Source organism: Ctenocephalides felis, unplaced genomic scaffold (assembly GCF_003426905.1).
Source record: "Ctenocephalides felis isolate EL2017-DRISC unplaced genomic scaffold, ASM342690v1 CF-g0.4_SCAFFOLD_01604, whole genome shotgun sequence".
Classification (NCBI taxonomy): Eukaryota; Metazoa; Arthropoda; class Insecta; order Siphonaptera; family Pulicidae; genus Ctenocephalides; species Ctenocephalides felis.
The window spans coordinates 18,435,409-18,447,717 of NW_020537758.1; the positions used below are offsets into that span (position 1 = coordinate 18,435,409).

Consider the following 12,309-nt stretch of genomic DNA (forward strand, 5'->3'; position numbering starts at 1 on the left):
TAACCTCTCAAATGTCTATTTATGCCAGAAAATTCGATTAGCTATTCGTTTTTTTTTTTTGATTAATTGATTGCTAAATGTTTTTCTTTACATTTCAAGTGATTTGAATCCGTTGAGTCCAAAATTGGATTAAGTACCAGTACGTGTGCATGTGTCTAATCCAATTTAAAAAAAATCAAAGCCATTCGACGAAACTTGATAAAGACTAGTTTTGCGAGCTGATTGGTCGTTTCTATAGAATTACCAAAGAAGGCAAAATTTTTTGTTTATCAAAAAATCTTGTCGAAAGATGCCAGTTGCGATTTGTGCTTATTAGTTTTTGGCTAAATTATTAATTGTTCACTTTATGATGAAACTTTGTATGATAATGGATGAGGTCGTGGTCTTAACAAACGTGGTTTAGATATGAAAAATCATCAATGTTTGCTCTATAGATAGCAGCTCTATAGATATTTTTTTTTCTAAAATTTCCAAATTTTGCCGCCCAGAAAATTGGTTGCCCTGGGCACCAGCCAGGACTGCCAATACTGTAAATCCAACACTGTACAATCACTGATCAATCCACTGGTGGTGGTAGGCCCTTAATATTTTAGTATGTTTCGTAAGGCCATGATTTTCATCATAACAAGATTTTAACAAGATTGTCAAAAAAGTGTAAAAATAATTACAAAGAAACGACAATTTTTTATCAAAAACCAACGGACACGATTTTTTTTGTTCAACTGATATCTTTGTTACAGTTTTTAAATTTTAATTTTTCGGTTCAGGATTTTTGGCTATAGCACTTATCAAACAACAGAACTTATCTGCTAATTGAAAAAAAAAATTATTGCAAAAAATTTATCAAAGCGAAATCTTATCGAATAGGTTTTAAACTTTTGAAATCCGTTCAGGCCTTTTTGCAGTATGGTCAAAATTAGGCTGGTCAAAATTAGACCCACATACACACACTTTTGCTAACTTTGGGACAAATTTTGGAATGCCATGAAACGTCTAGTAAGCATAAAATTAGCAAGAAGGATTTTTTGCCGAAAACATAAACTTATCCTTCGGAAAAATGATAATCTAAAAATTTGGAATATTTTTTTATGTTATTCCCATTATCAGTGGAACTATTATTTGAATAAAAAAATAAAAAAGTTTGACTTTTTCTTCGAGAAGTTAAAAATGATTTCATATGAATCTTATATAAATCAATCAGTGCACATTCCAATTAGTAAAAATATATAATATACTTGGAATATTCAAAACATGCCAGGTTATTTTAAAAATATTTAAATAATTTCGCATAGAACAAGATAACAATAATCTATTTTCACACAATGCTTTGCCAATTATTTTTAACCATGTTATCTATCAAAAATTCTTCCTCAAAGCATCCCATTCATGCAAAGAACGTGACCAGTGATGAACGAATAATTTTTCTGATAAGAATAATTGTTAACATTCCTTGATAAGTGACCGGAATCTCGGTTTATAAATAATCAGAATTGTTTTTCTTCATAATCAACAATAAGCATTGTCTTCGTCTGCCAGTAATTGTCGTTTGGAACAGAAAACAATGGTTAACGATTGGCGCCAAGTTTTATCGAAATGATAAAATATACTTTTGGAATATAAAAATGATCCATTGACTTCTCAGAATATTTTAATAATATATTTGAAATTTAAATATTTCATCGCATATTAAAAGTTTACCAAAAAGATTACACCTGGAACAGATCACGGGGACAAAAGCTTTATAGGCTGATTTTTGTTGCACTTACTTAAAAACACAAATTATAAAATGATACATCAAGATTGATATATAAATTGCAGACATGACTTTAGACTGTTGTTTCTAAATTAACCCTCACCACTCCGCACTGGTTTAAAAACAATCTACATACTAGCAATTTGGTGCCGCATTCTGACGAAAACGTACCTGCTGCAAATGTGATATTATTGTGCACCTTATGCAATATTTTTTAATGAATTTATGAACATACATTTACAATAATAATACTCCCAGAATCATAATCCGATTATAATACACCCAGAATAATTATTCAATATTTCTATTATTCTATTCAATTATTTATTACTATGATGGTGTTTTGCAAATTCGAGTCATACTAATATAAAACACAAACGATTTTACATACTTCGGCTTTATGTAGAGAATTATAAAATGTAACCTTCAGTCGTATACCTATGTTTACGCAATATTTAAATTCCACGATTTGCATTTTAATGATACTCGAAAAACTTGATTTGTATCGCAGATGCAGTGTGGGCTTTTCAAAGGCGAATGAAAATATTTCTCTTATAATTGTAAGAGGACATAAAATCTATAGATTTTATATATTCTATAAATAAAACACCTGCATAGATTTATCTAAATTAAAAAAAAAAGAAAAAGAAAAAAATCTAAATTCAAACGGCGTTTAAAGTAGATTTTGGGGATTACCTTGCTAATCGGATTAAGGAATAAATTCAACTATTCGAAATCGATTTGTGGATGTTGATAGTACAAAATCACAAAAAACTGAGGATTAATAAGAGAAGACCTTGCTATATTTTGCAAGAATAATAAAAAAAATGTGAGCAAAATTATCACACATTAATTCGTAGTACAATATCACAAAAAAAGAGAACACAAAAAAAGAGAATCTTGCTATACCTACATTACAAGATTAATAAAAAAATTGTGTGCAAAATTATGAATGACAAAAAAAAACACAAATCATTTGAGGTTCATGACAAAAGTCTTGGGATGTATAGTCACATTATAGCATTAATCTTATACATAAAAATAGAGCAAGTTATTATGTAAGGCATGCTAAATTTCAAAAACAACTGAACCGATTTGGCTACATTTAGTCTTGAAATATTTGTGCTGATTCAGAGATTGTCAAAAAGGTGAGAAATTATTTCAAAACAGTTTAAAAACTTCACATGTTAAATTAAAAATTTAATAGGATGTTCTCATTTCAAATTTAGACTCTCAGACAAATCTCATTTAATTGTAATAACATTCGCAAGTATTAGAAATTCAAAATATATCCTTTTTTGAAATGTTTGAAATAACAACTTTTTGGATTCTCTAGAAATTGTTTACAAATACCTTCTTGTATGGCAAAACATCGTTTGGCGATTCTGCTAGTATGTTATTTATATTGTAAGACAAAAAGATTCTTAGAGATGCACTTTGAGGAGTTTACATAAGTGTTATTATCTCGTGCAAGTGTTGTACATCTTATTTCAATTTCCAACACATGTGGGTGTAATAAAACAATTTAATTTCGTTCTTTAGCTAAAAACATGAAGTCAACGGCTTGATTAACACATTGACATGACAACCACGCAGGCGTTTTGTATCAGAAATGAGGAAGGAGGAAATTTCTTATCAAAACCGACGTACGAAATTGAAGCCGGTTTTGTGATATGTATTCTAATTTTATAATTAATTTGCTAAAAGATTTGCAAACAGAAAAAATAGTCCCTATGTATTCTACTATAAAGTAGAGATATGTTATAGAACAGAGAGAATATTTAAAACAATTATATATAAGAAATTTCCATCATATGTTAATGTGTCCTTAACTTTTATATAACAAAATTATAGAGAGTTATTATCGAACCGGCGTACAAAATTCAAGCCTTCTAGATTTATCGTGGTTTTGTGATATGTATTCTAATTTTAAAACTAATTTGCTAATGAATTTGCAAACAGCAAATATATTAAAAAGAAGAAAAAAATTGCCAAAATGTGTTCTACGATAAAGTAGATATGTTATAGAACAAAGAAAAGTGAAAATTAAATAAAATTTAATTATATGTTAATATAATTCATTATAACAAAATTATAGAGAATTATTATCTTAGAGTTATTATTAGTAACCGGCGTACGAAATTCAAGCATTTTAGATTTATCGCGGTTTTGTGTTATGTATTCTAATTTTAAAATATTTGTTAATGAGTTTGCAACAAAAAATGTAGTAATAAGAAGAAAAAAATAGGCTAATTAATATATTCCACTATAAGGTAGATATATGCTGAAGAACAAAGAAAATATTCAAGCAGTTGTATATATGTAAAAAGAAATTTTCATTATAGAGTTTATTTTGTCGCTTATTTTTGAATTTAATTTATCGCAGTTTAGTGATATGTATTTTAATTTAAAAACTATTTGCTAATGAATTTGAAATTAGAAAATATAGTAATAAGAATTAAAAAATAGGGAAATTAATATATTCCACTATAAAGTAGATATTTTCTAAAGGACAAAGAAAATTTTCAAGCACTTGTATATATGTAAACAAGAAATTTACATTAAATGCTAACTAATGAAGCAATAATTTTTATATAATAAAATTATAGAGACTTCAATTTTGTACACCAATATATTATTAATATGAGGACATTAACGAATACTATATTTGAAATCCGAAACACTTTAGAATGCCAGGTTGTCTATAATTTATATTTATAAGGTTTGCTTTCATCATTTTAGCAGGTATAAACCCTTTTAAACTGGTCTTTTAAATTTACTCAAAATAGAGATACATACTACATATATATTAAAAGTATACGAAGGACTTGTGTTATATAGATCAAGTTTATTTAAAGTCTTGCCAAAATTCTGAACAAGGTTAAATGAATGTCTGAATGCTAAGATGATGATTATTTTATTAAAAATAAAGTATCTGAATTTAAAGTATGTATGAGGCAGCAATGAGCAATTATAATTGAAATTTACATAACTACATAATTTTAATAATACAATAGAGAATTTTAAATTTACTCAAAATAGAGATACATACTACATATATATTAAAAGTTTACGAAGGACTTGTGTTATATAGATCAAGTTTATTTAAAGTCTTGCCAAAATACTGAACGAGGTTAAATGAATGTCTAAATGCTAAGATGATGAATATTTTTTTAAAAATAATGTATCTGAATTTAAAGTATGTAAAAGGTATAAGCAATGAGCAAATAAAATTGAAAATAATATAATACATCATAAAAAATTTAACATAGATCTGTATCGTATAAAAATATATAAAATAGATAAGTGAATAATATATACAGTGTTCCAGAATTCAACGCCAAACCGAATGTTGAGTTCTGGGACACCCTGTATTTATTTTATAAATGAGCTTTATAAAAAATATTCGAAGCAATAATTATATTTATATAATTTGAACAGCATGTAAAAATTTAATTCTCTGACTGACTATATATCATGTAATATATGAAATTCTCAATATAGGTAAATGACAAATTAAATATTTTATCTTAGAAGAATGTTATTTCGAAGAAAGTGTTTAAATATTTGATTTTGCTGGTCAAACAAAACGCGTAAAACATTATCTCCGACATTCATTTGAAATAAGATTTGATATGATATCTCTATAAATTACATAAATAAAATTAGTCACATGATTATTAATAAAAGTTGTTCGTGTAACAATAAATCTGTCAAGCAATTGTCAATTTGACATTTGTTAGTAAACAATAGAAAACATGGCGTTAACAGAAAAACACGTGTAATTTGACATTTCCTAAACTTACCTAAATCTTCGACAAGTCTCAATAAAACACCTCCAATATGTAAATCTCCTTTAACTCGTAGTTCGCGTTCTACTCCTAGGTCTGTCACAAAAACCTTCAGCTTCCAAGAGCCGTCTATATAACCGTCGCTACCAATCATTTTCACAAATTTGTCTTAAATAATCTCACTTATACTGGCAATTAGTTTTAAGTTTATATTGGTGTGGTAGCATATTTATGCAATGCCATTATTTATTATTACTAGCACTTAACAAAATAAATATTTTACACAAATCGGTTGTATATGTAACCGCAACACATTCGCTCACAAAACATAACATAATAATGCGACATAATTCGGGCAGTCGGTATTCTGCACGTCTCCTGCCGACGTCTGACGAACTCAACCGAGCAGATTGAGAATCGCAAAGCTCGAGGTCGAATAGGTATTGCCAGATGGTAATAGACTTCACGATACATGCTAGCCAACCTCTATCGAAAAAATATCATTAGTTTAAAATGCAAAATTATATTTTTAATATTTTAATATTCAAAGATGCATTAGATTTACTATAACAGTTTCTGAGAATAATTTCACTGTAAAGATTTATTTTTGAAATTTGCATATTATTTATTTACCTTATATCAAACTAGTAGATTTTTTGCATTGCAACTAGCATATAGAGACGGAGTAAAGAAGGGTCAAATTTGACTTTGGACATTTATATTGTGAAATTTAAAACGATTATATTACAACAAATAACACACATCAAACAAAGAACTATCTGTCTAAGTTCAGTTAAAATCCAAGCTTTTTCATCATTGTAGAAATGTATTTTTTGCAGATTTTTAAAAAATTGTAAACTGGTCCTGGGGCAAACAGATCCAATGTCTTATTTTAATTTCGAAGAGATTTTACGAAATACATTTTTTTATACTTCTTTTTTCCTCTACTTTCAAATAATGTTGTTAAAAAAATCTTAACTTTATTTGAGTGGGGGATCTTTTTACCCGCGGACTTTAAAGCGCCGCTCTACCTGGCTCTACCATATATTTCTAATAAAGTTTTTAGTTTTATCTATTTAAAAATATATCTTTAATTAATCCAGCAAAGTTAGCAAGAATAAATTTGCATAAAAAGCTATTATTTCTATCTCTACATTACGAAGCTCCGAGCTTTCGAGCTTTCGATTTCAATCCTTGCAGCGTTGGCAGTTCTGCATTATTTGAGTGATTCAGATAGAAGTGAAGTGCGATTGGGTTCTGCAAATGACAGAGGAATATGTCATTTTAATTTTATTAAAAATGAGTATTTTTATTAATAATTTTAAGATTTTTACATTTTCGTGGTAATGTAATAAGGATCAAAAGTATTTCGCCATGTTCTCGGGGACTATGCGTGTTAAGATTTGCGAGGCCTGTGGTCTTAGGCCTACGGATTTCCAAAAGAGACATAATATGACTTTTGGAAAACCCGATGAACAGCCCATCGACCCGTACGTTTCATTAGATGTGGATGAAAATCATTTAGGTAAATAACATTATACACTAGTTTTATGTTAATTAATCAATAAAGCAAGATGTCAAATATTTTGTATTTATATTTACATATCAGTTTTCTTATGTAATGTGTTGATATTAAGTTATAACCATAACAAACTAACATGCACAAACATGTAAATAAATTTTACTTACAAAATGTTATATTTATAGATCGTTCAACAACAAAGCCAAAAACTTTTGATCCTGTTTGGAATGAATATTTTGTGCATGAAGTTCATGGTGCTACATGTTTGGGTCTTACAGTATTTCATGATGCATCTATACCCCCCGATGATTTTGTTGCCAATTGTACAATTCCTTTTGAAGACCTTTTAGGCTCGAGATAGAGATGCTGTCGATTTTTGGGTAATTTATATTACAATCTGAAAGTAATTTATAACTGTTGTCTTATTTAATCATTATTTTATTAAAGATATACATGAAATATCAAACCCTCAATATTTATTTGTGTTTTTGTTATTTTAGGTGGATTTAGAGCCTCAAGGAAAACTACATTTACGAGTAGATTTAAAATGGGCTTCTGGAGGTGAGTTTTTTTAATCAATATTCATCACTTTATATACTTTAAATTTTTTGTCAAGTTTCACATATTTATTAAATTTTATGAATCATGTAGGGTAGGGCGGTCAAAGGTCTAATTTGAAATATGAAAACCAAGCCAATTATATCACAGCAAATAGCACATATCAAACAAACAACTATCTGTCTATGTTCAGTAAAACTCCTAGCTCATTCATCATTTTAAAATTATTTACTGTTTTTCAAAAATTTGTAACCTGGTTCTTTTTAACCCATAGGCGGCATAAAATGAGATGGCCTCGAGACGAACAGATCTAATGTTTATTTTTAATCTGAAAGAAATTTTACAAAATAATAGCTACATTATTCAACCAAACAAAATATAAATTTCCAGGGTACATTTTTTTCAGAGTTGATACTGTATAAAACCTTGATCTGGTATTTCATAAAAAAATCATCCGCAGGGTTGGAATAAATATTTATTTAACTTGTAAAATATTATTTTTTATTGTTCACATCTATGACAGGATAAGGGTTCAATTTGTCCTTCTTACCCCAGCCACATGTTAGTTTTTATAAAGGCTATATAAAAAAAAATTAAGTCTAACTTAAAATTAACAATAGATTTTATAAAACATTATGTATACTTCAAAATTATATTAACAACCAAAAAACTAACATAATATAAGAAAATACTGCTCTAATAAAAAAAAATGTTGTGCCCCGCCAAAATTCTTCAACAGTTTAATTTTATAAATACTCAATTGATATTATCCAACTACAAATTAATATGCGATCTTATGTAAAAATATGCATGAAAATGAATGATTTTTTGTTTATTTTTTAATATACTTTTCAAAATGTTGGATTATTTTTGATAATAGTATTGTAAGCGCCCGGCGCAATATTCATTAAAAAAGTAAATTAAACATTCAACACACTTGGACACTTTACTACCTCGAAGGACCAGATATAATTTATTATTAGAATGGCTATATCAGACCTTTAAAAATAAGTAAGTTAAATAAGTTGGTTTAGTTATTAACAGTATTTATTTCTTTGATGTTCATGGTTATGCGTACAGAATGAATAATTTCTTATAACTAGCTTTGTACCTATACTAGGGAAGGAAATTATTTTATTATGTCAGGTAGACAAAGATGGATGAATAATATTTGTGAGAATTGAACTAGTATTCTGGAAACAAATGTACGCGCCCCTTAGAACAGCCTTATTACCGTTTGTCTCCTAATAGCAAATTCGTAAGAATTAGGGTGATGACTGATTACACATCTTTTTCCCCTTACTTTCAAATATTGTTGTGAAAAACTTCCTAACTTTACTTGTTTTTAAAATATTGGTGGTCGACCTATTTACCCGCGGACCTTCAAGCCTACCGCCCTACCGTATCTTATATAGAAATACTCATTCAATCAGCTGGCTATTGTATTCACATAGAATTTTGTATATTAATTGGAACCATATAGTAATTTACCTAGTAGACACGCCGCTGTGTGTTACTACTATCTTCTGGTTTATATTGTAAGATAATTATTGTTAGCAATTTCTGCTTAAAATGCTCATGTAAAACAGATTGCAGAATAATTTAAATAATAAAAAAATAGTAACTCAAACCACACAAAATTTAAATAGCAAGATAATTTTAGTCTTAAATGCCAGTATTTTAATGGTATTTTTTATTCTCCTCCAGATCAAACGGCTTCAAATGCAGGAGCGGCTATAGGCCAGGGCGGAGGCGCATCAGGAGGCCGGGAATTCAAGGCAAACCGCCGGATTCAACCGTCGGCGGGGTGCCATGAGAAGGCGTGTTCATCAGGTCAATGGTCATAAATTTATGGCAACTTTCTTGCGCCAACCGACGTTTTGTTCCCACTGCCGAGAATTTATTTGGTAAGTGATTATTTTATTTGTTTCTTCTAATATTGGGATAGCATGTATTTCGGGGTGAATCATTTCACATAACAGTATCATAATGGACATTTGTTAATGATATTGAACAGGATTACCACATTTGAAATTACTTAATTTAAAAAAAAGTATAAACTCTACATCTAAATTTTCTTTATACACCTAAGTCTGTTTTTACACGGTCTTTTTGTACACGGTTTTTGATATAACACGGTTTGAAAATTGAATATTTTTAATTTTTTACACGATTTTATTCCATTTAGCATGGTTTGAAATTTTATGTACTTAAATTTTTTTTGTCAAATTTAATTTTTGCGAAGTATGTTCATATCACAAAAAATACAGCGAATTATGATGACGACAGCAATTAATTTATGTTGTTGTATTTATGATTATCACTTATTCTATTTATTGTATTTTTTTTTACCTTAAAATTGAATAACCTATTCTTTTCATTCACAACATAGTTTTTTAGTTCCTGAACTTGCCATACATTTAATTTATATTACTTTTAAGATTAGAATGCATATCCTTTTTTATCATTAATTACTATGCTTGTGAAAATAAGCATTATATATTTGATTTAATAAAATAAACATGAATTCTTGTTCTTAAAAATTCTTGTTTTTTCACTAATTTTAATAGGTTTTAGAGATTAGCGAACAAATCACCCATTTTGATATCAATGCCTTTTTTTACACTTTTTTTTACACGGCTTCTTCTGGAACCAATCTACCGTGTAAAAACAGACTTAGGTGTATTTAATTGTTATATCTGTCGAGGATTGAGACATAGTTATTACAACATCACGATATAAATAATCAATAAGTCTATCTATTAAATGTGGTGATTTTTTTGTTTTGAAGATACTGCAGTATTAATTTTTCAATTAAAAATTTGAATTAGTAATTATTTGTTATACTTAATTCGTACTGTAGTTCTTCATAAATATCATGATTTATATTTTTACAAGACTTACATATTCAACACCCTTTCAAAGGTATAATTTATCAAAATAACTCAAGTATATTTATATTAGATATTATAAGATTTAGATGTTTTGTTTTGACGTTGAGACATATTCTTGAATGCTGATTTTCAGCAATTGTCCGAAATAAAAAAAAACAAATAATAAATTTTTTATTTATACGTTTCGACACTGTTGTGTGTCATCATTCAGCATATTTTAGGTTTTACCAGTAACACACCAGGAAAAATAATAACAAAAATTTGAAAAAATATAGAAAAGAAACAATAATAAATAACAATTTTGTTTTAAATTTCAATTAAATTATTTAAATTAATTAATTAAATTAAATTATTTAAAACAAAATAGACACTTTATTATTGTTTATTTTCTATATTTTTAAAATTTTTGTTATTATTTTTTCTGGTGTGATACTGTAAAACATAAAAAAATTGCTGAATGATAAACACAACAGGTCGAAACGTATAAGTAAATATTTTATTATTTATTGCTTTCTTTTATTTTGACAATTGGCTAAAATTCAACATTCAAGAATTAGATATTATATAAATTCCGTACTGCATATCGATTAAAGAAATGGTCAGTTTAGATATATTCAATATTTTTAGTATCGCTTAAATTTACCAATTTTATTATGCTTTTTAAAACTTGTGGGTTAATCTTTGGCTTAATTGTCACAGTATTTTTGATGTAGCAATCGAAGTATATATTTTATCACATTACTGTAATTAGACATTTGTACTTAGATCTAAAATAATTGTGATTATTTTTTCAATGTTTAGTTATCGGAGATTTTAAGTAATATCTGAAACAGAAATAACAAAAATATATACAAAATTGAAGTGTATAAGAAAAACACAATTTTAATAAGCGACATATAACGAATTGAATAAAATGCATGGGTGTTGAATTGTGTTTATTAATATTAGTCCATCAACTCACGGGTAGAATGAAATTAATTTTACTTGAACGAGTTTTTTCCTATAACATACATAATTTTCAGAATTGAAGTAATTGTGGCGAAAACATACATATTTAAAAAATATAATAATAATTTCAAATTAGCAAAAATGCTTACACTGTCCGTCCGTTATATTTCCGTCCATTCGGATATATGGATGTATAAAATAACTACTCTATGAAATTTGGGACTAATAATTTTTAAAAATTCTATATATTTACTATTATTATTCAAAAATTAATTATTTATGTATGTTCCAGTCACCTAATAATCCCATGGCAAGATTTTTTTCTTAAAGAACTTTCTATCGGTAGTATCTTTCGGTACGGAGGCTGGTCATAATTAGTGTAGTTACAAATTACAAATGGTTAACTTTACATAAAATATTCATTTTATAATGGGTTGTGTGTTTTTTGGGTTTGGTATTATTGCACTACTGAGATCGTTTCGTCGTTTTTTTCAGGGTTGGGAAAGCAGGGCTATCAATGTCAAGGTGAGCTCAAAATTAAAAAAAATTGTTAAAGACATATTTTTGATCGGTAGGCTTTTTACGCTTTATTATCTCTCATTCATTGTTTATCGATGTTTGTTACTGAGAATGGATGTACTTACAATTTATCAAGCTCGTTTGTCATACTAATTTGAAATTTGTATTAAGAACTTTCATATCAAGAGGCACATCTTCATGGTATTTTTATAATTTAATGCATTCTTCATCATATTATGTTTATTTTCTTCAATTTCAAGTTCATGCTGTAGTTCACTATGTTTGTGACCGCTAAATAATCCTATTATCGATGTGGATTGCGTA

The 12,309-nt window shown here is 27.8% G+C and overlaps 2 protein-coding genes and 1 long non-coding RNA gene across 4 annotated transcripts in view; 2 read left to right on the top strand and 1 right to left on the bottom strand.

Moving 5' to 3' along the window:
- LOC113372234 (unc-112-related protein) overlaps positions 1-5,907 on the bottom strand; it is a 47,714-nt gene extending 41,807 nt beyond the window's left edge. For both annotated transcript variants that reach the window (XM_026612559.1, XM_026612560.1), the window contains exon 1: positions 5,560-5,907. In XM_026612559.1, the coding sequence (XP_026468344.1) occupies positions 5,560-5,698 (139 nt within the window). In that variant the 5' untranslated portion in view covers positions 5,699-5,907. The remainder of the gene's footprint in view (positions 1-5,559) is intronic.
- A 984-nt stretch (positions 5,908-6,891) lies between these two features.
- LOC113373457 (protein kinase C-like) lies at positions 6,892-7,409 on the top strand (the record flags this gene model as incomplete). The annotated part of the gene is made up of 2 exons (XM_026613754.1): positions 6,892-7,069; positions 7,252-7,409. Coding segments are annotated over exons 1-2 (309 nt in total), but the record flags the coding sequence as incomplete, so codon positions are not given.
- A 10-nt stretch (positions 7,410-7,419) lies between these two features.
- On the top strand, positions 7,420-9,392 carry LOC113372311. Its single transcript, XR_003366754.1, has 3 exons — positions 7,420-7,446; positions 7,567-7,627; positions 9,332-9,392. It is a non-coding gene; the product is annotated as an uncharacterized LOC113372311 (long non-coding RNA).
- Positions 9,393-12,309: the final 2,917 nt, after the last annotated feature.